A 27,342-nucleotide genomic window follows, 5' to 3' on the forward strand; every position below is an offset into this window, starting at 1 on the left:
TAATAGAATGGAAATTTTTATTTTACAAATGAAACAGCAAAATACTTCTATGAAACTGACCCAGAAGTCACACTTTGAATTAATGCCTTGCAGTTGAATTTTCTCAGTTCATCAATTAAGACAGACTAAGCCTCTGTCTGAGGAAGAAGCATAGATGAGATTTAACCATGATGATGGAGACAGCTGGCGAGATTAAGCAAAGGGAGTCATTGTAGCTCTGTTTCAAGTTCGTTTTCTTCTTGGAAACATCCTCCACGGCCATGTGAGACTTAAAACAAAGACTGTTACTGTCCTGGCCAGAGAAGAAGGTTAAAGTTGTGTCACAGAGAATTGTAGATTACTCCTCTGCCTCCATCCTGGGACATGCATCTATCTCAGAGAGGTTTGGCTACACCAGAATATTCTTTGCAATAGCATTCAAAGTCCTTACTTGGGTCACATCTGTTACCTTCAGAGAATATTCTGAGCTAGAAAGAGAGGCTCCCATGGCAACAGAGAAATTTCTGCAATAGAAATAATAAAGGAACAGATAATTATTTAAGTTGTTCAATGAGCCCTCCTACTGGCACTTCGTTTTACAGGCTATTTCCTGGCGAAGAACAAGGGTAAGTCAAGGACCCTGGACTACCTACCATATTTCATAATTTTTATTAAGTAATTACTTGAAACATCTAATAACCAAATCTACCAGATAGTATAATTGATTTTATATTTAGAAATGTAAGTTCTCAGGCTCTTACTTCTTTTATATCTCATTTTCCCCAGCATATAATCAACTACTAACTATTAAATTATTGGAGTTCTCTCAAGTATAATAAAAACCCATAATAGTTCCAATTCCTTAATGGTAATATAATTTCAAAATAGCTGAAAACAGAGAACAAAGGTGGGGAAAGAGTAAGTACTAAAGGTAGGAGGGATAAAAATGACTATGACTCTTCCATCCTCACACCATAGTTATTAACTTTGCTAAAGGAAAACACAGGTGAATGAGCACACATACAAACCTGACTTATTTGAAGCTTAGCTGCTGAGTTAGAGTTTATTATTAACTGGTCTAAGTCCAGCAATGACTTACTGATACAATGGTTCATCTACATTCAGAAGAGCCTGCTTAATTAAAGCAAGATAAGAACCACTTTGCAGTTGAAAACTGCAAAAATAACTGCACTACTTACATACGAATCACAACATTCCATTCATTTATCATGCCATTAACTGAGGTTTTCCTACTTGGGGAAGTAAAAAATTAATGTCATCCCTTCTTGTATAAGTCAAATACATTTTTTACCGAAACTTCATTCCTGAATCTCTAGCAGACCGAGCAGAACAGTGGAATTCTGTGGCACCCGAACCCTCAAGGACCCTTTGTAGATTTCTGTCTGTTATACCACCCCCTGTTGGAAAAAAAAAGTAATACATCAAGTAGAATAGAATTTGGCATAAAATTTTATGAATAATAATGACTGCTTGCTTTACCTTGAACCCCCATACTGAAACTTCTTATTAATTCAAGAATTATTCTTTCACTACTAAGCTAGAATGAGATTAGAAAAGAATGATAAGATGTAACTACAGATTCTGGAAAACAACTGATAAGGTCATAGAACCTATGATGGAATTTTCTATGTCCATTGGTTTATATAACAACGTTATACATTACTGACTTTAAATATAAAAAGATTACTTTAGGGCAAGGAAAATCTGAGTGCTCTTCTATCACTGACTCCCCTTCAATTAAAGAAAAATCAAATTAAAACAAAAGCAGGACAGGCTTGAGGGCAAAGCTTCAAAAGCACATCCTCAGAGATGTGTATGAAAGAGAGAATCTCCCAGTCTCTCTCTCTGGCACAGCATCCAACCACCACACTGACAACATTGGAAATGGGAATAATGCAAAGTGTTATACAGTTTATTCATTATAATATCAATTTTTTGTTTTATGTCACAGAATATCAATTATTCTGTAGAATAATTGAATATAATTATTCTGCAGAATAACTGAAAGAATATCTACTTTATTAAAACTGCACAATCAAGTACTTTATGATGAACAATCTCTTAAATATTTATAAAGAATCATATTCCTAACTGATACTAGATAATAAATATAAAATTAGTTTATTCATCTTTATATCCTCTCCTAATATATAGGAGTATTCAAGAAATATTTTTTAATCTTTGATAAAATATGTACTTTGTATCTCAAGCTATTCAAGTTGCTGAAGTAACTCGACTTTACACATTCTTTTGGACTCATTAATAACTTTTTTTTCTTTTCTTAGTGGTACAGAACATTACTAAGCCCTAAGAAGTAGAAAGAACACAGACCGAGAAGTCAGATTTAGATTGGAATTCTGGCTTCACCCCTGTAGTTCTTCACAGCTATGGATTTTAGATAAAATTATTCAATTTTTTTCACCAGTAAAAGAGGGTAACTGCCTACCCCTCGAGCTTGTTGTAAAAATTAAAGGACAAATATGTTATTTCCTTCTAAAAAATAACAAAATATCTGGCTACTGAAACCATGTTGCTTAGTTATCAGCAACTTTAGGACATAGTTAATACATTTTCCAAAACACAGACTAACACATCTTTACAGTTGGAACCTGAGAGGACAACTAATTCAACATCATCTCTTTAAAGATGAAGAAACTGGAACTTAAATATGTTGTAAACTTCATTTTGAAAGTCCCTAGAGGGAAACTACTATGATCTTTAAAGTTCCCAATGATGAATAACTCATTAGGCATTCAGGTTGACTTACCCAGGAATTTTTACTCATTGGTACTTATTTACATGAAATTATAATAATTTGTTTATAGATCTATTCTATGAGGTCCTCAATTAAAAAGATTACTTCATAGTCATTTCTGTGTTTTCACATCCACCCCAGAACCTGGCATATAATTATCATTTACTTGGTAAGGTTTGTTAAATAATCACAAAAATTTTCATATATAACAATTTCTCACTGTTGAAGAGTAGTTTCTTGTGTAACTCTGCATCGCAAGTAATGCTTTGCACATAGCAGATAACTTAATAATTACATAATAATCAAAGGCAATCTTATTAACAATTGTGTAAGTCTGGCTATTAGTTGTCAAGACTAAATACATTTAGTCTTAAATGGAAATGCATCAGACTCAGTTAAATCTCTTGAATATTCCCTGATTAATCTATAAAGGGTCTCAATTAGACAGATAACATATGCTTTCTACCTGCTAATGTATCAGGGACTTGGTTCCTAAATTTCTGACTATCCCTCTATCTGGCCTCTTCTTAAGAGTTGGCCTTTATCTGGCTCTTACCATTTTGACCCCTGGTCAGTGTTGGCATCACTGGTTAGTGATACAACAGACACTGTATGCCTTATGATGTGATATTAGGTTGGTACAAAAGTAATTGTGGTTTTTGCAATTATTTTTAACCTTTTAAACCGCTTTTACTTTTGCACCAACCTAATATGATATATACAGAATCACCCAAGAAGTATTCTTACCAAAAATAATTAACCAGAATCTAATCAAGCTTTATGCTCTACCTACCAGTTTATAGGAAATACAGAGGCTAGGAAATACAAGCTAAACATAATCAAAAGGAAACAATTTGATAAATCCACAAAGTAAGACATTTAACAGGGTAAGTGGCCCAAACTTTTTAAATGTCATTTTCTTAAAAGCAAGAGAAAGGAAAACTTCTATATTAAAAAATGTTAAAATCACAAACAAGTGCAATACTTATTTTCTGATGGGATCCTGGTTTAAACATATCAACTATAAAAAAACATTCCGGGACAACTAGAGAAATGAGGTTAGTCGTGGAGTAGATGATATTAAAAAATTAGTATCTATTTTGATTGATGTGATAATGGTATTGTGGTTACAGTAAAATGCCCTTATTTTTTTAAAGATGCATAAAAACAAAATGTCATGCCTTTAACTTTAAAATACCTCAGGATGAAAAAAAATGAACAAATATGGCAAAATGTTAAATGTATGGAATGAGTATATGCTATTTTCTACCTTTTTAAATGCTTGCGAGAATAAGAAAAAATTAAGATGGCCCTTATATGCATCTCCCTCTGATTTTAGGTCGCCTTATCTAGTTCTTTAAAAATTGTTCGTTTCTAATGAGCTATTATGTACTTAATTGACCTTATAGTTATCATCAGGAGTATATGATCCAATTTTTCTGGCTATAAGGAATAATTTGGTGATCGGAGATTTTCAGGAACTGAGTATTATATTTATTCACAGGTATTACCTAAACGTTTGCTTACTCCTTGTTAACAATTTGGACATTCGGCCCTCACGCAGTGTAGCAGCATGAGCCTTGGTATGCTTTATCAGAAATGAACATCCACATTCATAAAATTCTGCACTATGGGAGAGCAAACATGGAGAAAACCCAATTCCAATCTACCTCTTCATCTGCTCTTCTGTGAGCTAATCCCTGCTGGAATGTTCTCCTTATTTAAAGTTTTAAATTCCGGCAGAGATCTCCCAATCTTAAACATTTTAATCTAACTATATATTCTTTCCCCAAACATCATGTCCTAATACTTTCTTCCATACTGCCCTGCCTCTTTTGTTTTTCCTCCATTACAGTTTGGTGTTATATTAGTGAATAGATAGATAAATAAATACCTGGCATTACCACAATTCTGCCTTTTGCCTGAAAAAAGAAAAAAAAACAAGTAAATTTTAATATCTTTCTCTTAAATGGTATAATAAAGCAGTGAGAACAGAAACATTAATATGTTAAATTTTAAAAATTACTACTAGTGCTTAATTTTCAATAGATATTTTCTGTTTTTTTGGGATCCTGGGTTAAGTTGTTCAGCGTAGTAACTTTTTCTATCCAGAAAGGTTATTTTATTGTATTACTTTGAAGATTTGTACTGTTATGAACACAAAGAATAGGAAACTACAATATAAATACTGAATAAGCACACCATCTTAAGAAAAGTCATTACTGAAAAATAACACTAATCTGAGTTTTTGGTATGCGATGGGATGTAAATAGTGAATTTAAACAAGATTTCAGCAGAAAAGAAAGTGCATGGCATTGACTGTAAATTACTGGGGGGGAAATCTACTCAAATTTTGTATCCTCAACTAAATCTCCTAGCTTATTATGCCAACTAAACAAAACCATAGGTCCATTTAACTGGGTTTTAAGTAATAAAACTAAACTATGTGAAATGATTTAATTTATGATATTCCTAGTAGATAGATACTGAAATTTCCTTATTTTTATGCCAATATTGATCACATTTCCTAAATAAATTTTGGTGATATACCACTGAAAGTCAAAAGGAAATCACCCTATTACAAATGCATACTTACTGGAACTAGTAGTAGCAGGTAGGTAACAATGACAGAATAAAAATTACGTATTATATTAGGCTCACTAATTTGTGGAATAAAATCTGTACATTATACATAAATTGAATTTTTTCACATGTGGATTCCGAGACGAATTTTTCATACCGGACCAGCCAATCCTGCCAACCCAACACAGTTCCAAGTTATTTGCCTCTGTTCAGCCTGTGTATGCACCCAGCCTACATTCTAACCAACTCAGGTTAGCCAGACATTCTTCTATTGAATGCTACTGAACACTGAAAAAAAATTCAATCAAGAACCACCCACAATTTAGTTTCTTTTCCCATAAAATAATGAAACATTCAACTAGTGTATTCAACAAATATACTCGATGTTGAAAAAATATTTCTACATCATGTCTAGTTAGGACAAATCAGAAAACTGAAAGATTGGCTTAGTGTGGGGAGGAGGAAATGGGGAGAAGAGAATAAGAGGTTTTGTGTCCAATGTGAGAAGAGGGGCAGAAGGGTAAAGAAGAAAGAGGATACAAGATGACAGAGGAGAACAGAAACCAAAAGAAGGGAATAAAGTAAAAACTGGCTAACACCAGAAATAACAACTGCAAAAAAGGGACAAGAAGCAGAAAGTGTCAAAAGTAGTGACAGCATAAAAGCAGTGAAAAGGGAAAGCAATAACAGTAGGGAAGAGAATAGAGATGGTCATGAGTAGATAGATAAACTACCTTTCTCCTTACTTTAAAGACAATTTATAGATACTTTCCTGAGCTCTAAGTAATTATCACTGTAAAGTTAAGGTGAGCATTCAATATGATTTCCTGTTGAGGGTCTTTATGCAGCAAAGCAACAAATTCTAAAGCAGCTCCAAAGATCTAGATATATTATAGAAGCCATCTGTGAAAAGGATTCCAAATTTTTGTAGTTAAAAGAAAGTGAGGGCAAGGAATGATTTGCTGGTGCAAAAAGGGAAACAGACCCATAAAAGACTTAAGAGGGATCATAGAAAAAATGATGTGACAGCTACAAAATTGCTTTAGCTGCATATTTCAATATCAAGATGTTAAAAAAACTCTTTTGTAGAGAATGAGTCAACAACAAATTGTGCTCTACATCGAACAAAATTAGAACTTCCAGGCAAATATTTAAGTAACAGACTCAGTAAAATGATCACAAGTGACCGCAAACCCTAAATTCTGGCACATTTGTCCCTGAAAAGGCAAACAATTTTCATGATAGCTGAGTTACATGTCATTTTGGAAAAGTAGCCCGAAGTTACCAAAAAAAAAAAATTATATGCATATATTCTGTGAAAATCTGTAGACTGCCATTTTCTAGATGATTCAGAGAACCCACTCCTGAGCAGTTTTTTAACCCTGATCAAACTGATCTATCATAAAGTGTTTGTCAAATGTCACTTTATTCACTCATCCATCCATCTAACAAATACAGGGGGTGCCAAAAAAATGTATACACATTTTAAGAAAGGAAAAAACTATTAAAATTATAATACTCAATATACCGTGTTTCCCCAAAAATAAGACATTGCTGGACAATCAGCTCTAATGCGTCCTTTAGAGCAAAACTTAATATAAGACTCGGTCTTATTTTACTATAAGACCGGGTCTTAGATAATAAAATGTAAGACCCAGTCTTATTTTACTATAATATAAGTAAATTATAAAATTATTTTACTACAAGTAAATTATAAAATAATATAAAATAAGACCCGGTCTTATTTTACTATAAGACCGGGTCTTATATTAATTTTTGCTCCAAATGATGCATTAGAGCTGAACAAAAGACGAATACAAGTCACGTTTGACTTCTGCAATTACAAGAAGTGCTCAAAGTGGTTACCATCAGCATCCAGACACTTCTGATTATCGCAAACTACTGCTTGAACAACACTGACCAAAGTGTCCACTTGTATACATTTTTTTGGCACCCCCGATATTTAGGCACTATTCTAGGTATGGGAAATGTTGTGGATGAAGGGATCCAGAATATGCCACTGTGGCATAAAAATTATTTTGAGCTGAAGACATTTGAGTTCCTGAAATTCCTTACCTGCCTGCAAGCAGTGCTTCCCAAAAGAACTAAAAAAAAAAACACACACACAAAAAATACCTCAATTGTCATAAATCCCTTCCCTGGGAACAACTTGTCAGCACCACACACCCAAAGAGACATTGTCATAAAACTATCATCTCTCATCTATTCTCCTAAAGGTCCATTTACCTTTCCAAAAAGTCATTTGTTTTCCCATAAGTGCCCTTTCTCCTTCCTCTTCTAAGTTCCTAACTGTCCTTTGCCCTATTACTCTTAGATGGTATATAAGCCCCAAATTCTAAGCACCTCTTTGAGTTATATATACTTCTTTGTGAACTCTCAACCATAAATACATACAGGTGTGACAATTAAGTTCATGAACTTGTTGCAAAGATGTTGCTAACCGTTTTTGATACCACAGGGATTATTCATTATGAATTTGTACCAACTGGACAGTTAACCAAGTTTACTATTTGCAAGTGCTGAAAAGGCTGCGTGAAAAAGTTAGACCTGAACTTTTCGCCAACAATTCATGGCTTTTGCATCACATGACACTGTCTGTGACAGAGTTTTTAGCCAGAAACAAATAACTGTGTTAGAACACCCTCCCTACTCACCTGATCTGGCCCCCAATGACTTCTTTCTTTACCCGAAGATAAAGGAAATACTAAAAGGAAGACATTTTGATGACATTCAGGACATCAAGGGTAATACGACAACAGCTCTGATGGCCATTCCAGAAAAAGAACTCCAAAATTGCTTTGAAGAGTGGACTAGGCACTGGCATCAGTGCACAGCTTCCAAAGGGGAGTGCTTCGAAGGTGACCATAGTGATATTCAGCAATGAGGTCTGTAGCAATTCATCTAAGATGAGTTCGCGAACTTAATTGTCAAAGCTTGTACGTGATTAAAATCTGCTTTTTTTCTTGCTAATCTGTCTTTTGTCAGTTTAATTTGTAGGCCCTAAAATACTGAATCTAAGAGGGTAAAGAAAAGGTTTTCCTCCCTGACATGGTGAACAAGAGAAAGTCCCTACTCTCATGGTGCTTACATGTTCAGGGCAGACAGATGACAGACAGGTATATTTATATAATAAAATTTCAGTTAGCAGTAAGTACAATGGAAAAAAAATAAAGCAAAGCAATAGAGAGTAAAAGAGGGGGGCTATTTCATAAAATTTAATAATTGTTAGGGAAACAAGTGGAATAAGACTGTTCAGTATTCTCAAACGTACTGAAGGATGTAGCATTAAACAAAATATTATCTAGAAAGCTGGAATAATTTTAGGAGGGAAAAAAAAGAAACATTTAACTGTTTCTTCCAAGTGAAAGCTTTATAAAACACAGATAAATGACACTTTAAGGAGATGAATTCTATCACTTTTTTGGGGGGCCTTCCATAAAAAATTATTTAGATTATTTAGAAAGTTACTCACTAAAGTTATCAAAGTGATTTAATCTGATCTTAAGAGCCTTGGTTACTAAAAACGCTCATGTGAAAGAAATAAGACATATATTACTGCATACTTCCCTTTTCCTATAGAGTAACCATAAAGTCAGTAATATTTAGTTTCACAACCTAGCTGGACAACAGAATATCAGGAGTAACCACAACAGAGTATTAGGAAGAAAAGAAAGAAACTGTGTACCTGATCTATGAGTCGCTTTATGAGAGGCAGCCCTTCTAGTGCAGAACTGTCACATCCACTGGTCAATACTCGTTCAAATCCCAAAGTTAAGAGAGTCTCTAGAGCTGCCATTGGATCATGAACCATGTCAAAGGCTGAAATAAATAAAACTGAGTTTTGAACAGATATCTCTAACATAGTGCTTTCCAAAATGTAGTATACACATTGATCTGCTGGACCTGTCTTGTACTGGCTTGCAAGAGCCAATTGTTAAATATGCAGGAATTTTGCAAGCATGATTGTTCATCCATTGGCAGCTTGAAATCAATCAAGGTGGAAGGATCTAAACCACAGAAATCAACAAATGCTACAAATAGGGCTCTTTTCTCCCCCAAGAGTCAGTTTATGAGCACACCAGTCTGCATACCACCGGTGGTAGACATGACCATTTTAGATGGTACACATTTCAATTGGTGCATTTACTTAAATGCAGATTAGAAGTGAAAACTTTCCATTTTTCATTAGTTGTACAAGTTTCTCGAATTTAAAATAAGATTTTAAGAAAAGTATTAATGTGGACAGGTAGCACTCAGATATAAAATTGTAAAAATGATAGGCAAGTGACTCATTTTAGGAAAGTCTGCTCTAAGGCTTCAGAAAAACTGGACAAACATTACACTCACCAGTTCTAGAAAAGGCCTTGGTTCACATTCTCGTTAATGACTAGTATTTTCTACTAATCTATTTTCCCCACATACTTACAGGCTCATAGTATAAGGACTGTTGTTTACAACAGGCTATATGAGGTTTCAATTCCATGCTACTTTCTAAGAGACTTCTCTCCTCATAGAGGAAAGTGGCACTAGGAATTTCAAACAGAGAAGCTACTGCTTTGGTTCTCGGCACTGCTACGTGATCTGGAAGTTCCAACCTATGGTGGATTCAGTGTTAGACCCTTCCTTTCACCCTGTAGTGTATGGAGGCAGCTAAATCTACTACAGAGGATTTTCCTTGTTTGGTGGCAGCACCTTCTCATCAGGGATTACAATGTCATATTATCTCATTAAATACATGAGTGGAAAAAATGTGTAACCCAGGCCAAAACAAAATCTTGAAAACATGAAAATATTTTTGTTAAATTTGTTGAATAGTTTAATAAACTTATATAAAATAGGTTAGCGTAAGTACCTGCAGATGTGACTGAAAAGTCAGTCTTGTGATTGCAAAGGAAAAGAACAGAAATTTAAAACGATTTTCTTAGTTTAAGAACAAAATATACATTCAATATGATGGGTTTATTTAGAATTATTTAGCATGTCAAATTTTAACTATATTTTTTTCACGTGTTTATTAATTTAAGTTACTTTTCATATTTAAAAATGTTTCTTGTTGGCTAGCCTCAAGATTTTGATTTTCAAGACCTCTAACATCTTTTATATTACTAGTTTATAGGCATTGCCATAAAGTCAACAAAACATTTTCTGGTAGTATTTATTATCCATTAAAAAAAGGGTAACAAATGCTTTATCTTTAATTTATATAAACGGATTCAAGTGCTGGTGTCTACTCTTATCCTAATCTTTGAATACTTACTCAAAAGGTCAGAAAAACACTCAACAATTTTTCAAGCATACCATCAAATCAAAGGGAAAAAAAAGACTGAAGACTTCCTTGTTTTCATGTGCAATAAATAGCAATTCCCACTGAAGTTAATGCCCACTGTTTCTTCATTTTACCAATGCTTGGCAAAAGTGTATGGAAATTAGAACTACCTGAATTTATAGATAAGATGTAGTTTTTATATGAAATTATTTGTACTTTATAGAAATCCTGGTATAGATGAGCTATCAATAATGTAAAGCAATTCTGTGCACTGCAGTGAACGGCTATCTGTTCACTGACTGTCTAGCATCTATTTCTTCTTTCCTCCTCCCTAATAGTATCCAATTCTTCTTCAGATATCCACCTCCTCTCTGCCCATGAATCTTTTATTCTTCTGGGAAAGTTGACCTCACTTGTAGCTCTAGGAATGGTCTATCTAGCTTAAGCCAAGTAGTAAAGTTCATTTCACAGGCCCCAGTGATTTATTCTTTTTGGAACCGCATATGACCTAAGACAATGAATCTCAGGATTCTTGCTTGAAATGTTGTGACAAGTACACGCACTCGTAGGCAATGCTTACTCTCTCGCTCTATTATATCCCACCATTACCACCATCTGTTTTTAACAATTTTCCCCAACTGAGGTGTCATATATTCTAGAAACTGTGCATTTCTAAATTTACAACTGTTAGTCACAAGAGCAGTATAAACAAACCAATTGGTAATGCTGTGACACCACAGAATTGTGTTCCAAACAAAAAACAAAAAACGGTTGTGGCATTTGATGAAATTAAAAAACTGACACCGTTCAAGAAAACTTCTAAAATGGAAATGACTTACCTCGGTGGAAAGTGACTGGCAGAGGACGGCAAAGAGCTATAAAAAGAGAGTCACATAACAACATCAATGAGGAGATTATCACTGATTATACAGAATTCTCCATGTTATATGGGACTGTTTTATACCTTCCTCTCCAGAGTGAAGACAGTGAACTAAAATAATAATAAAATGGCAGTCTCAAAAGTCCTGTGTTCCCATCTCTGATTTTCATATTTTAAAAAATGGTCATCCACTCCTTAGAGGCACCAAATAAAAATTATACATCTGGCAACTATAATGGCAGCATTACGTCTATTACTTACTCCTCCGAGAATCTTCAAGAAATACTTTGGGCTAATAATATAGATTGTTTGCTTCTGTTCTCTCCACATCTCCCCATCCTCATGAAATGCAATAGCTTTTGTGGTTTTCGGTGCAGTAATTAAAGGAATCAAGGTAAACTTCCCTTAAATCCTACAGGAACAGTAGCGGCACCTGATCTATGGCAACTGAGGAGAGTCAGGAAGGCTATGCCATACACACCCCTACCCAGTCATCTAAACAACTACTGTTTAAAATAGGTTAGTGCTAGTGCCTGCAGGTGTGACTGAAAAGTCAGTTTTGTGGTAGTGTTTTTCTATGTCAGGAATATTAAACGCAATCATCATAGAGGCTTTTTGGTGTCAGATACAAATTCTTACCCATAAGGGACATGCACAGCTCTTTGTCAATGTGTCCATCTTCAGTCAATGCCCCAAATACCAAACCATCAGCACCATAAAGTTTGGCAAGACCAATGTCGGCCTTCATCACCTCAACTTCACGATCTGAATATAAAAAATCACCTCCGCGTGGCCGAATCATCACAAAAACTGGGATCTGGACACACTGTTTCACCACTTGAAGGATACCTACAGGAACAGGAAGCAGACTAATTAAAATGCAGACACGAGTGAAAAGCTCAAGGAAGTCAATAAAATAACTGGTCTTTTACATTTGCTCTTATGTATCACTTCTACAAGACACAGAAGAGTTGACTGAAGAAAGTAGAGAAAAGTGGACCTAGAAGGAAGGAGGACACTAAGAAAAAAGTGTATAAGGTAGAAGTTAAATAATAAGAAAATCAAAGCTAAAAAAAGAGCAATTTAGAAAATAGAAGGAAGTTACTGCATTTGGTTTTTGGGTTTTTTTTTTTTAAGTCCAATATTTTATTAGAATGCAGACATAAAAAAAAAAAATCCCCTCTGTCAGGAATATAAATTGAGGTTTTTCAGCCTGGTACAAGCTGAATCAAAAAATAAAAAATGCACTAGTGTATTAACATTTTTTTCACTCATTTGCCATAGTGACAGTGCAAACACAAATTTGGTCTAACTGTACAGACTGTCTGCACCTTAAAAGCATTTGTCAGTTGACTCAACAAAAATCCTTTTACTGGTATGTGACATTTGAAAATGTAATAACTACCAGGTTCAATGTTCTGTCAGTGTATTCCCTAGTATTTGGGTTCTCCTTTCTAATTGGTTACAGCTCTATTTAAAACCTACTATAGTGATAATTACTTAGTGCTGAAGTTTATGATCCTTTAAAGGACAAAGACATTTAGCAAAGCCCTTTTTTGAAAGAGGTATGTAAAAGGGAGCAAAGTTCTACTTATTTGTGATTTTATGCAGAAATCTATGAATAAAAGTACTTAAATATAGCACAATTTGTGGCTAGCTCAGAAACCCTCAATAGTTTAAGATCTATGGCAAACACCATAAATGTTAACCCAATATTAATTTACTTCTTTTTCCTTGCTAAAAGAACTCCAATTATAGGTGGGTTACCAATATGCCCAATACGAAGCAATGAAACATGACTGCTAAAAACAGATTGCACTCAAATTATAGATATGTTCTAAGGATTTCCTAGGGTGGTTAAGGAATGCCCTCCTTTAGGGAGAAGATTCCAAAGGGCTACTGCATATATAAACCTTTTATACTAAATAATGTTATCATCAACCTCAGAGTAACATATAGGAGTCAAAATTTCATATAAGGACTTTTGCTTTTGACCAAGAATAACAGATTGAATTCACCCTTCCACCTTGTTGTTTATTATTAACTATAATAAACAACAAAAAAACTCAGACAAAATATGTGAAACAGGGCCGGTCCGGTGGCTCAGGTGGTTAGAGCTCCACGCTCCTAATTCCGAAGGCTGCCAATTTGATTCCCACATGGGCCAGTGGGCTCTCAACCACAAGGTTGCCAGTTCAATTCCTCGAGTCCTGCAAGGGATGCTGGGCAGCGCCCCCTACAACTAAGATTGAACACAGCACCTTGAGCTGAGCTGCCTCCCGGATGGCTCAGTTGGTTGGAGCACGTCCTCTCAATCACAAGGTTGCCAGTTCAATTCCTCAAGTCCCGCAAGAGATGGTGGGCTCCGCCCCCTGCAACTAAGATTGAACACGGCACCTTGAGCTGAGCTGCCGCTGAGCTCCCGAATGGCTCAGTTGGTTGAAGTGCGTCCTCTCAACCACAAGGTTGCCGGTTCAACTCCCGCAAGGGATGGTGGGCTGTGCCCCCTGCAACTAGCAACGGCAACTGGACCTGGAGCTGAGCTGCACCCTCCACAACTAAGATTGAAAGGACAACCACTCGACTTGGAAAAAAGTCCTGGAAGTACACACTGTTCCCCAATAAAGTCCTGTTCCCTTTCCCCAATAAAATCTTTAAAAAAAAAAAAATATGTGAAACAATGGTTTATAAGACACTGGATGTCAAGCAACAAAGGACAATGATGCCTGAAAGACGGGAAACAAACAAGGTGAGCTCTATAATTGACCCAGATTACGACCTTGAAAGTTTTCCAGGCCACAGCATAGGGAGAAAGAACCCAGGTGGAGGCCAGAGTATTCTCTGAGTTGAGGAGACAAAGCTGAGAGTCTAGAATTCACAGAAGAGAGTGCCAGGGAGGACAGAAAGAAAACTCTTGTGATCTGCAGAGAACCCCCTTCTAATATTCGGCTGAATATTGATCAGTGCATGCATGCAAGGGAACTATGCAAAGCCAGGAAAAGATCCACTGAAAAGGATTACAAGAAATAATGCCTATCATTCGTACCAGGCCAGGAATAACACCAATTTCCACCAGCCAGACAGGAAAACTTCAAGATTCATGGAGCACTGGGTAAAGTACACAGAAGGGTCTTGCCTCAATAGTAGGGAATAATTAGCTATAGACGGACTACTGTTCCAGACCCGCTTAACAAATTTTAAAAGCTAGACCCAAAAGGAACAAACTGTTGCCAAGCAACCTAACTGCTCAATAATATTTACAGGAATACAGAAATATCCAGTATGTGACAAAGTAAATTCATGTCTTGCATTCAATAAAAAAACTATCAGGCAGGAAAATAAGATACATCACGAGGAGATAAAGCACTCAAATGAAACCAACCTACACTGATACAGATGTTAGAATTAGGAGTCAAGTCATTAAAAAAGTTATTATAATTTATTCCATATGCTCAGGAAAGTTAAGAAGCTACATGGGAGATATAACAACAGACTGAAGAGACGAAAACTACAATGTGTGAGATAAAAAATGAACTAGGTAGGATTAACAGTAATTAGATATTGTGAGAAAAGATTACTAAACTTGAAAACAAAGCAATACAATTTAGGCAAAATGAAACACAGAAAAAGGAGATTTTAAAAAAGGCAATTCATCAGTGAATTGTAGAACAAATATATTCAAACAGTGAATCAAGAATAGAATATTCAGATGTAAGTATAATTGAAGTCTCTGAAGAAGGGAGTAGAGGACATTAAATGCTGAAAATTCTCCAAATCTGATAAAAAGTATAAATGCATAGGTCTAAGAAAAATGAAGAAAACTACACTCAAGTACATCATAATAAAATTGCTCAAAACCAAGAATCAAGAATAAAATCTTAATAGCAACCAGAGAAAATAGACACATTACACAGAAAAGAACATAGGTATGGATGATAACAGATTTGGAATAAATTACAATATAAGCAAGATGACAGTGCAAAACCATTCTAAAACTACTAAAAGAAAAAAAACTATCAACCTAGAATAGTATACTCAGCAAAAATATCTTTCAAAAATGAAGATGTTTTCAGACATACAAAAGCTGAAAAGAATTCTTCACCAGCACCCTTGTACTACAAAAAAATGTTATTATAAAAGAATTACCTCAAGAAGAAGGAAAATAAAACCAGATGTAAATATAGATCTACACAAAGGAATTAAGAGCCCCAGAAATGGTAACTGTACATGGGTAAATATGTGATTGTTTTCTTATTATGACAATCTCTTTAAAAGATAACTGACTCTTTAAACAAAAATCATTCACAGAGCTGCAAGAATTGGTGTGAACTTCATAGGCGGGTTAAACAAGTGTGAAGTGATCAGCCCCAGATTTGATATGTGACTCAAAAATCTAGAAAAATGGCAGAATAACCTACTTCTGTCCTGTCAGTTTGGTTTCACTATAGTGATAATGTCAGCGGACATCATAAACAACGAAGAAGAAAGACAAAAACACAGGGGAGGGAAATCCTGAGATTCTTTTTCTAGGGATGTAATACCTGTGTGCAAATAAAATGCCTTAGTGGAAATAATAATAATAAATAATAATAAAAGGTAGTGTGAAGTTTCTAACACATGTAGAAGTAAAACATATGACAACGGCAAAGACCAGGAGGATAGAAATGAAGACAAAAGGTATTAAAACTGAGGATGTCAAAATGGAAAAATTATAAGAAAACCCTGGTCCTTGATATTACTGCACAGCAACTGAACCAATACTAACAGCAACTACCTATCTCTCAACTTTTTGATGTATGAGGAAAAAACATCTATTTGATCATATCCTTGACAGATAAATTTATTTAGCACAGTCAACATGTTAGTAACATTAGTAAAGGATCCCAATGAAACACATTATCAATTGTCTCCAGGCAATCCCCAAAATGGACACGTACCCATGCTGGGTGTGGTTCCTCCTTCCAATAAACCAGAACATAATTCAATCCGACCAGCACCTGTGATAAAAAAGCATTGTTCAGCACAATAAATTTTTAAAAATTTAAAAAGACATATCAAATATATGAAATGTTTGGATTTTGATTCAAAGAACTGCAAAATAAAACAGTACAAGCTAATAGTAGAAATCTGAAAACTAACTGGGTATTTTTGATATTAAGAAATTATTATTATCACTAAGATATGTTAGTGATATTGTCGTTTTTTGTTTGTTTAGGAGTCCTTTTAGAGATACATACTGAAATATTTGAGGATGAAATAATATGACGTCTGGAATTTGCTTCAAAATAATCTAGGGATGGGGGAAGGAAGGTAAGAATACAGATTAGGAAACTTCTCAGCAGACTACGGCCCACAGGTTCAGAGCGCAAAAGAAGCCTCGAGGTAAAAATAATGTTAAAAAAAAAAGATAATGATAGAAGTCCTAATGATGAAAACGTCAACAAATCTCTACAATCACCTTTAAATAAATGGTTTTAAAAAAATTAAATCTTTGCTAAATTCAATAAAAAAATGGAAGTTGGTGAGTAAGCACTATTATGGACACTTGATTCAAAATGTGACCTACTAAGGGAGTAAGACTAGAAGATCATAATTTTCTAGTAGGTTTTCTAGTTGGTTGGTTGTTTTCAAAAGGATTACTAGAATCCTTCCAGATCACAAAGGCTCCCAAGCTCAGTTCACAGGATTCATTATCAGACTCTTAAAAAGACTGCCAATAGCCGTTCATTCTCTAATTTCTCTTACCTCCTCTTTCTGCGTTTATAGCTGATTCCACTGAATCCACACACACTTCCATAAGAAATCCATTTGTTGCTCCTAAATACATGAAAAACAATGCAATTTCATGACGGTACTACCAATCCAGACCAACCTACCACAAACATTTTACGTGTTGCTGTCAAAATCCAAATGTCCAATAATAGGGAAGTAGATCAGTATGCTAGGGCTAATAAATAGTGAATGCAATAAAATACCACATTAATTATTAAACTGATGTCTCTGGACTGTGAAATAACAGACATATGTATAAGAAATTATACTGAGAAAAATACGTGTGTACACTGAATGCCAAATTAACCTTCCTAAAACAGACCTCATCACCACATTCCAGGCAAGATTCTTTCAATGCTTCTCAATGCCTACAGAATATGCTTCAACTTCCTTATAAGGGATGTATGTTCAAGAGCAGGGACGGGCTTCAAATCCTGGCCCCGCCACTTACTTGTATGATTCTGGACAAGTTCCTTAACCTATGTCTTCTATAAAACAGTGTAGGTTTTAGTACCTACCTCAGAGTAATGAGGCTAGAAATAATTCATGTGAAGTGGATACTACCCACTAAGTGTGTAAAAAGTATGTTTCATCGATTAACTACACATTATTTTCTCTCTATGCCTCCAGTTCTAATCCCCATCTCTGTTCTTGCTTATGCCATCTCCTCCACCCACAATGTCCTCAGCTCCATCTGTGAATGCTAAACTCTGCCAGACTCATATCAAATCACATTTCCATGTTTCCTTTCTCCCAAAGTAGGAAATTGTATCTCCCTTTTTTGAACTCATGTAACTCTTTATAAGTTATATGTTCCTCTTTAAAAATACTAATTGTATCTCCTCAAAACACTAATTTTCTATTTCTTATTATTACTTATGTAGATAGGTGTCTGATCACTCTTACTTGACGTAAAGCTCATAAATAAGCTTTTTATGTGAAAAATACTGACAGCAACCAGTGTCGACCAAGGTACACAACAGTCAGGCAAAGATTTACTAAAGGCTGAATAATTACAAATCCATAAAAAGTCATGTAAAAAATTGGTGTGAGTTTTGAGTTTTTTCTGTAAGTTAAGCACCTATTTTTTATTAAATTAAGAATATTAAATGCATATGTCATGCAATATCTGAAACAATATTTACCACATACCAATAGGGATTACAACTAGGTGCTGGGGTGTGGAATGATTTTTAATCTCTTTTTACTTTTCTATATTGCTTGATTTTTTCCCTACCCAATATTCCTTTTATCAGTTTTTTAAAAAACAATTTTTAATTTGAAAAACAAAAATCATCTAACATCAAATTGCAACTGTCTCATTTATTTAAAATAAGACTATCAGTCTCAAACTGTGAAAGAGTTAAGTGCCATTCCATGCTCTTCACCACTAACGCTGCATTGATTCCATGAGTTTCCTAACGGCCACCCATACCAGCTGTCAGGTCAATCTAACTGGACAATGCTGCAGGGGTACCACTTGCCTCATGCAAGAAAGGGCCTTGGTTAGGAGAAGGTGGGGATGCACACAAAAGGCTACAGAAGGAAGGGCAAGGCAGTTGTCCTAAGAAAGAAGTTATTTGTAGGAATCAAGACATTTGTTGGGAGCAGTACTTCTCAAAATGTGATAGGCTAGTTAGCTCTGAGGGCCTCTTAGATCCTTTCAGAGTCTGTGCAGTGAAAATTATTTTTATAATAACATTAAGACTTTGTCTTTTTCACTCTCATTCTCACAAGTGCAGTTTACCTGATACCGTGTTGCCCGGAAAATAAGACCTAGCCGGGTCTTCAGCTCTAATGAGTCTTTTGAAGCAAAAATTAATATAAGACCCGGTATTATATTAGACCTGGTCTTATATTATATTGTATTATATTAGACCTGGTCTTATATAATATTACATAAGACCCAGTATTATATTACATCCAGTCTTATATTAATTATACTAAAATAAGACCAGGTCTTACATTAAGTTTTGCTCCAAAAGACACATTAGAGCTGATGGTCCGGCTAGGTCTTATTTTCGGGGAAACAGGGTATGTCACAGTGAATACAGAAATAGGTATGAGAATACAAGGTATGAGAATTCCATTAAGCCAATTATTAAAGAGATCTGCAAAAATACAAAACATTGGCATGAGGAAAATAGTTATTTTTCGTAAAAAATGTTATTTGCGCTAACATGTAATGGGCTTATTACGTTACTTTCCAGTTAACAAATACTTTAAAAATTTGTTTTAATTTTTAATACAGTCCATATCAATAGATTTAACCTATATAAATAAAAGGTCTTTGAGATTCTTAATGATTTTTAAGAGGGTGAAGGGGCCCTGAGACCAAAACGTTTGAGGACCGATCGTTTGGAGGAGCCGAGTTTACCGACGAGGGATCTGCCAAATTCTCTAACTCCTGTCATTCCATCCTATCCTGGCGCGACAGGAAAGAACTGGGGACTTGTGGCACCACAAGCTGTGTGGTTTTTGGAACAATTTCCACCCCCGCTGTAGCAGCGACAAGTTATTGAGCAGTCACCACACGTTAGGCATTGTGCTCAGCACTCGACATTTAACTACCACAGCGATGCCATGAGGTGGGTACTGGGATCCTCGTGTGGCTCCGGGTAAAGGAGAGGCTGAGAAAAGTTTAACCAACTTGAACACAGTCGCACGACCATACGTGATGGCGCCAGGATTCAAACCCACACTTCAGGCTCCAGAGTCCCGCCACTCTAGTTACGTGCCACTTCTCAGCTCCCCCGCCCGCCCCCTTTCCACGTGTTTAAAGCAGGAACGACAGAACGTGCCGCGCAGGGGGGTTAGAAGGAAATCGCAATGAACCCACCGGCCAGAACCCCCGCCGGCCAATCCGTGGGCGTGAGGTCTACCGACCGCCCCCTCCCCGCCCCCTTCCGCACCGGCCTTCCCAGACGGTATCCGCGCCCGTTTCCGCTCCGAGGAGCCCGCCTGCCTCTTCATGCTCCACACGTTCCTCCCTCGCGCGTCTTCGGTTTCCACTCAAGAGTCCCGGTTCCGTCGCGCGCGACCAGAAAAGCGCATCCTTCCAGCTGAGCGCGCTCCTGCGCGTCCCCGACATCCGCGCCCCAGCAGCCTTCGCGAAAGCCGAGTCCTTAGCGCAGGCGCAGTCACTGCTCGCCCGCTCCTGAGGAGGGTCTCTCTGAGTAACCCGGAAGTGCTTCTCCTTTTGGTGGCAGTGACAGGACGTCGGAGAGTGCTGGAGTTTGCAGTGGCAGCGGTGCACTGTCCCCAGCATGCAAAGATTACTTTTTCCGCCCTTGAAGGCCTTGATGGGAAGCCCGTGTCTCCGACTCCTGGTTCCTCGGGCGGCGCCTAGGACACAGGTACCGCACCGCGGCGGACTCGGAGTCGCGGAAGCGTGCACAGGGAGAAAGAGCCTGGAGCTCCTTTCGTAGCTCCTTGGCGTTCAAAACGCATTTCCTTGTCGTATCCAGAGCCCCTGAGTTCTGAACCACTTACTAGCTGTGTGATATTAGCCAAGTTAGGTGACCTTTCTGTGCCTTAATTTTCCCACGTATAAAAATGGGGATAACAACAATGGTTCATAAGATTGCTGGGAGGATTAAATTTAATATACATCAAGCACTTAGCACATCATAAAAGCTCAGCAAATTTTACCCAGATATTTGATTTTTGCTAAAAGCCCCCAGTTACTCAGGTTAGAGATTATAACCGCTGTCTACAAAGAGGGAAATTGAGGCTTAATATAAGTTGTCTGAAGTTACTTCGTTAATTAGAAGCAGGAAACCAAATACGGGTCTTCGGACTCTGGGATAGAGTCAGAAGAGGGTGTGCATCCATTCAACTGGTAATTACTGTGATTATCGTGTTAGGAACCGGGAAGCGAAAGATAAATACCTAAAAGCTACTGCCCTGGAGGAAGCTACAATTTACTCATTTATAATTCATTTGTCAAATCTTTATTAAGATCTTGTTATGTATGGGAACTGTTTGAAACGAAGCCCGAGGGAAAGAACCAGACTGACCACTGCTGTCCCACAGCTCATAGTTTTGTGGGAGATAGAGAGGAACCTGAAGTGTGTTAAGGATTGATAAAGGAGGTAAAATGTGCCTAGAGTAGCCAGTTGCAGACCTGGAGTAGTCTGGGAAAACTTCCCAGAGGAGGTGACATCTAAGCTGAGATCTACAGTAGGTATTGTTACTGAACTCAGGTTCAGCTGCTTGCTGCTTGAGCAATGATTAAGAGACGGGTTGGTGGAAAGAAAAAAGGTTTATTCAAAATGCTAGCATTCCCGGAACATGGTGGACTATTGTCTCAAAGGCCATCTTCCCCCTTCCTAGACCGGTCAGAAGGTTTTATAGGTACACAAGAAGAACAAAGGAAAAGGGGGAGTTAATCCTGAGACTTATCCAGGAGAACATCTCCTGGGGTCCGGTTTGTTGTGATGGTTATCTCAAACCCGGGGTGATTCCTGTGCCATCTGACAGAAAATCACAGTCCAGAATTGCAGCGTGGTTGCAATTTCTACCACATCTGTAGTTACTTCTTCCACTGAAGTCTTGAATCCTTCAATGTCATCCATGAGGGTTGGAATCAAACTTCTAAACTGTTAATGTTGGTATTTTCACTTCTTCCCATTAATCACGAATGTCCTAAATGGGATCTAGAATGGTGAGTACTTTCCAAAAGGTTTGCAATTTGCTCAATGCAGGGTTGACACAAACCTTCAATTTATGAAAAATGCAGTGTCTGCAACGTACAATAATTGAAGTGCAATAAAACAAGGTATGCCTGTATTATCAATCGGGACAAGTAGTGTCCAAGTCAGAGAGAAATATGTTTAAAGATCCGCAGAAGAAATAAAATAATCCGTATCTTGGTGTAGAGTAAGTCTGGGGGAGGAATGCCAGAGACCAGAAGGCTCATGTAGGATGGGGATGAATTGGAGTGAGGCCAAGACTGGAGGCAGGAAAACCAGTTGGGAGGAAGGTGCAGGATGCGGAAATCCATTTAAAAGATGACGATTGGCCAGGGCAGTAGTGGCAATGTGGCCATACAGGGTACTCGACTCCAGAGTGGCACTGAGTGTGAGTAGCTGTGGAGTGAGGTCTCTCCCTCTTCCTCCAGTTGTAATTTATCTGTCTTAATCCTTAGTGTGGTTGCAGCTGTGGGATCAGGAGCGCCTTAAGGCCAGGGCAATACAGCACCATCTCTGACGTAGCTTTACAGTCTGGAAGGGGTACAGAGTCCCTTCCTTCAAAGGCTGCTGAGCGAGTAGTGGGCCGATGGCTGCTGGTCTGCAGTGGAACAGTGGCTGGAGCTGTTATACTTGGTGGAGTAACGAGGTGAGTAATTTGCTCATAGTGTGTCAGCTGTTTGGGTCATCACTAGAGGCACAGGATGACCGAGGGGGAAGGGACCCTCAGAATCATGTAGTCTTGCTCCCTCGTTTTACATGTGCAGAAACAGACCTAAAGAGGGATGTGTCTAATGGTCTGCTCTGCCATAAAACGGTTTAGGGTAATAGAAGCCCTTCACAAAGACTGGTTTAGGTCTTAACTGTTAGCTATGCACTATATCCATATCCCCCTACAATCAGCTCAAATTTGTCTCAAAATTTTTTGTATAGTTTGCTTGAATTAAACCGAAATAAGTTCCATACATCACAATTGGTTCATATGCCTCTTAGGTCTCTTTAAACCTTTAAAGAGATTATCAATTTAGATTCTATTCTCTCCCCTCCCCCCTGCCCCTTTACAGTTTTGTTGAAGAACCCCAAATTATTTGTCCTATGGAGTTTCCCACAGTATGGATTTTGCTGATTGCATATTTGTGCTGGTATTTTACATGTTCCATTGTCCCCTGTGTTTCCTATAAACTGATTGTTGCTTGATCAGATGCAGGTTGGAGCCAGGGGGCAAAATACTTCATAGATGATTATAACTTCCATAAATATCTGTTGTCTATTAGAGATGTCAACCACGATTGATGTTGCAAAACTATAATAGCTCAACTCTAAAGAGAAACTGTCCCTCATCGACAATTTGGTTATCCTAAGATACAGTATATATTGGAAAGGCAGGATAAATACTTGATTGTTTCCTTTTACCAGTTTTCAAAATAATGAATTGGTTCCCAAGCATCCTCCACAGGTGACCAATAAAGTGTTTGAGTTTTTAAGTATCATTATGAGCTCATAAGTTTTAAACATACTTGATATGTTTCAGTCCATGTTTTAGTCCATTGCAGTGCCGATGATTTGTTTAAATTGTCCCATCTTTAGTCGCTGGGAACCTCTCAAATTGGCTCCAGAGTTGTTTTGACAGGACGCTAGTAACCTTTGATTCTATGCTTTCTGGATGATAAGATGTTCCAGGCTCTTGTACATTTCCTGCCTCAGGCCTGAAATCAGCCTTTTACTTTAGGAATCCTAACTCCTTTATGGTGAATATACTTTGTGGTTTTAAAAAAGTGTGTGTTCTCAAATTTCTTTCCACATTCCCTGCACCCTTATTTCAAAATACCTTATGTGTTATATAGGCTGTACGGGAAACTGACAAATTTGAGTTTTATTGTCTTTAAATTCACTCAAGAACCTCAACTGTCTTATACCTATATCGAGTCTCTTTCCCCTGTGTAAATAATGTTGGTTATGCATTTAGGGCAAATTTCTTTGATCTAAGGGTGATTTCACTGTTTCTGTCAAAATTCTAAGCCATAAGAAGAGAAGAAGATGTCAGAAAGGAAACAATGAATCGATGTGTTTACCTTTAGAGGGGTTAAGCTCAGATCCACTTGTTGCTATAAACCATTTATGAGTAATCCAGCATATCTCTCTCCCACCGCCTCACTCACTCAGATTTCTTTCCTATCCTAAGGTTGACAGAGTCTGGCCTCTCAATGGTAGATTGGCATTTAATAAAGGAGATGAAGCCACCTACAAGCCAAGAGGAATGGGAAGCAGAATTCCAAAAATACCAGCAATTTCCAGAATTTAAAATGTGAGTATTATAGAAAATCAGGTAAACATCCCCTGAGGCCCACTCGATCTTTTGCTTATTTACACATTTCAGAATGGTTAGAGTCCATTATTTCTTGATAGGTGGCTCAGTTACGTTTAGTGAGCTCCACTCTAAACCTCTAATTCCAAAGCGATCCTGAGGTCACTGATGAGGAAGGAGGCAGACCTATCAAGCTTCACGACAGAATGTTCCTGCATTCCGTTGGGAAATAAAAATCAGACAGGTGTGTCCTCTTGTTTTTGACTTCCCTTTTCACCCAGCTTGAATCGTGATATGACATTGGCAGAATTCAAGTTCATCTGGTACATGGAATACTCACACCGAATGTGGGGTCGCCTTGTAGGCCTCGCATACATCCTGCCTGCTGCCTACTTTTGGAGAAAGGGCTGGCTCAGCCGCAACATGAAAGGACGTGTTCTTGCCCTCTGTGGTTTAGTCTGCTTCCAGGTGAGATTTATTTAAGTTTGGAAAAGCAGAGACGCTCCCAAGAGCTTCCTAGTTGGCATTGTGTTTAAGGAAGTAATCTTCTAACAGAGTAGGTGAGAGCATGGATTTTTAGTGTCATGTGCCTGGCTTTAAGACCCAGCTCTGCCACTTAGTAGGACAAGTTGTAGCCTCTGTAGGCTATGCTTTCCTTACCTGTAAAGAGGGATAGTAATAGTGCCTACCATTTTGGTTGCTTGAATAGTAATTGAGAGCATGCGTATAAAGTACTTAGTTTAGTGCCTAGAATCAGTAAGCACTCAGTAAATAAATTTTTGTGTCACAAGAATTAGTTTCTTTCCCATCATGACTCTCCTCCTGGGTTCTCATCTTCTCCCTTTTTGCTCTATGGAGAAGTGGGATCCCTATGCTAGAATGGCTACAGAAGCAAATAAGAAAATTCCAAAAGACAGAAACATTTTGTGGAATAAGGGATCTTAAAATACAGATGTAGCTGAGAGATATTCAAGTACTTTATAAATGGTTAAAATCACATAAGTTGAACTGAATTTAAGGAAAAGAGCTTTGAATGACTCTCACGGTTAAGGGATTAGGTGAGACTGAGAGCCAAGAAAAGGAATATTAAGAAGACACATGAGTATTTGGATCACGGTATACAGGTCCGAAAGGAGAGTATCAGAGCACCATAGAAATACAAAATTTGATCAGGAGAAAGTAGATTGGTTAATTTAACTTAGAAGTGGTGAGAATGTGAACTAAGTAGAAGGAATTAAGGGAGAAGATGGAAGAGATAAAATAGAGGCAATAGAAACAGATAATAAAGAGTAAGACTTTAATAAAAGTTGAATAGAAACTAGGGTAGGGCAGGTGAAACAAAATGAAGTTTGTTTTAGAATGGGAAAAACAACCCCATTAAAGACAGACTCTCAGGGAGGCAGAGATTTAAAGATGGCAAATAGGGAATGGAAAGAAGAAAGTGAGCTGGCACTGTGTACTCCATCTTCAATGTCCTGTGCAGTTGAAATGAAGATAATTAGAAAATCCAGGGTAGTCAGAAAGGGGGAAGAAATGCCCAAAGAGATTTCCTAAGGAGTATGATTCTCTTGGCTTCTGAGGGTGGGGGGTGAAAGGGCTGTATCTTACCTGATATAATTGGAACTGGCAATTGTTTGGGTTAATTGAAAACGTCAGTTAAAGCAGGGAATCATAGAATAATAATACATACCTTAAACATGTACTTTCATTACCATTTTTTTTAATTGAAAAGCTAAGTAAGACCTGTCCTTTGAGTCCTCTGATTAGAGTTCAACCTCAGATTTCTTGCACCCTCATAAAGTATCATTTTGTTTCATTTTCCCTAAAGAGAACTTAGATACTTGCAAAGCAATCTGACTGCAAAGTCTTACAGATTTTTTCACTTTTCTCCACAAAACTTAAAATTGTCTATTCCCACCTAAATTGACACTAGTTGTTTTTAAGCAGTTATCTTTGTCAAGCTTTTCCAGAACATTCAATATGGTTTTTATAAAAACAACTCTCTTTTCATTCTCATATTTCACTGGTTTACACAATGTTAAATCATATCAAGTATACATATGTAAGGTTTTGCCTACAGATTAGCTTTTGTGTACTTCTCTATATTTGGCTTATACTTCAGTAAAATGTTAATCTAATCAGTGGTTAAATATTCATGGTGCTGTATGTGGAAATGGAGATCGGTCCTGATTCCTGGGATACTGAGGATATGGGAAGGCATGGAAAGGAGGGGTCAGGTAGGGAGCACTGATAATTGATAACTCACTTTCTCAGAGAGTAAAGGTGAGTGGACAGTTTCAACCTTGTTTACTTGCCTCTTCTTTTGGTTCTAGGGTCTGTTGGGATGGTACATGGTGAAAAGTGGATTAGAAGAAAAGCCAGATTCCCATGACATCCCTCGGGTCAGTCAGTACCGCCTCGCTGCCCACCTGGGATCAGCCCTTGTTCTGTACTGCGCCAGCCTGTGGACCTCGCTCTCACTGCTGCTTTCCCCACACAAGGTAAGTCATTGTGTATCGTCACCACATCTGCACAGATGCTGACAGGGTCAGAGAAATGGAAATTCGGGCTCTAATGGGAAGTTACCAATCAAAATGCACACATTCCTTTACCATATTTCCCCGAAAATAAGACCTAGCTGGACCATCAACTCTAATGCGTCTTTTGGAGCAAAAATTAATAAAAGTCCTGGTCTTATTTTAATATAAGACCCAGTATAATATAATATATGATATGATATGATATGATATATGACATGATATATAATAGATTATATTATAACATAATATAATGTTCGGTCTTATATTAATTTTTGCTCCAAAAGATGCATTAGAGCTGATGGTCCAGCTAGGTCTTATTTTCGGGGAAACATGGTAATAACATCTACTGATTTACCAGAATCTAGATAAAACCAAAGTTTAGAGGAACCGTGAACTTTGCAACTGCGAAGTAAAATGTGCACTTATTCTTTTAAGCTGGAGCAACTCAAAGGAGAATTAGCATAGGAGCCAAGTGTTTTGCAGCATTGTCTATTGGGAAAGGTGAAACATGAATTTTAGAGAAAGGGGG

General features: G+C 37.2%; 2 protein-coding genes across 5 annotated transcripts in view; one reads left to right on the top strand and one right to left on the bottom strand.

Annotated features, from left to right (window-relative positions):
* Positions 1-20,406, bottom strand: CUTC (cutC copper transporter). 4 transcript variants are annotated; one of them, XR_004425311.1, is made up of 11 exons: positions 20,190-20,405; positions 17,251-17,322; positions 16,443-16,502; positions 12,145-12,354; positions 11,465-11,500; positions 9,045-9,178; positions 7,415-7,443; positions 5,352-5,356; positions 4,650-4,677; positions 1,292-1,397; positions 25-503 (listed from the first exon to the last, which is right to left on the bottom strand). XR_004425311.1 is itself a non-coding variant. In XM_033130562.1 (10 exons), the coding sequence occupies exons 1-10, from the start codon at positions 20,248-20,250 to the stop codon at positions 389-391; spliced, it is 750 nt and encodes a 249-aa protein (XP_032986453.1). In that variant the 5' UTR covers positions 20,251-20,406; the 3' UTR covers positions 26-388. The 4 variants fall into 4 exon arrangements, 3 of the variants coding, with proteins under 3 accessions (XP_032986452.1, XP_032986453.1, XP_032986455.1); XM_033130562.1 differs by lacking the exon at positions 1,292-1,397 and having other exon boundaries at positions 26-503; positions 20,190-20,406; XM_033130561.1 differs by lacking the exons at positions 5,352-5,356; positions 7,415-7,443 and having other exon boundaries at positions 1-503; positions 20,190-20,400.
* Positions 20,402-27,342, top strand: part of LOC117036017 (cytochrome c oxidase assembly protein COX15 homolog) — a 13,821-nt gene continuing 6,880 nt past the window's right edge. The window contains exons 1-5 of the mRNA XM_033130560.1: positions 20,402-20,633; positions 22,427-22,617; positions 24,151-24,273; positions 24,555-24,741; positions 26,607-26,774. Coding sequence (XP_032986451.1) covers positions 20,544-20,633; positions 22,427-22,617; positions 24,151-24,273; positions 24,555-24,741; positions 26,607-26,774 — 759 coding nt within the window. The 5' untranslated portion in view covers positions 20,402-20,543. The remainder of the gene's footprint in view (positions 20,634-22,426; positions 22,618-24,150; positions 24,274-24,554; positions 24,742-26,606; positions 26,775-27,342) is intronic.

This window comes from Rhinolophus ferrumequinum, chromosome 16 (genome assembly GCF_004115265.2).
Source record: "Rhinolophus ferrumequinum isolate MPI-CBG mRhiFer1 chromosome 16, mRhiFer1_v1.p, whole genome shotgun sequence".
Lineage (NCBI taxonomy): Eukaryota > Metazoa > Chordata > Mammalia > Chiroptera > Rhinolophidae > Rhinolophus > Rhinolophus ferrumequinum.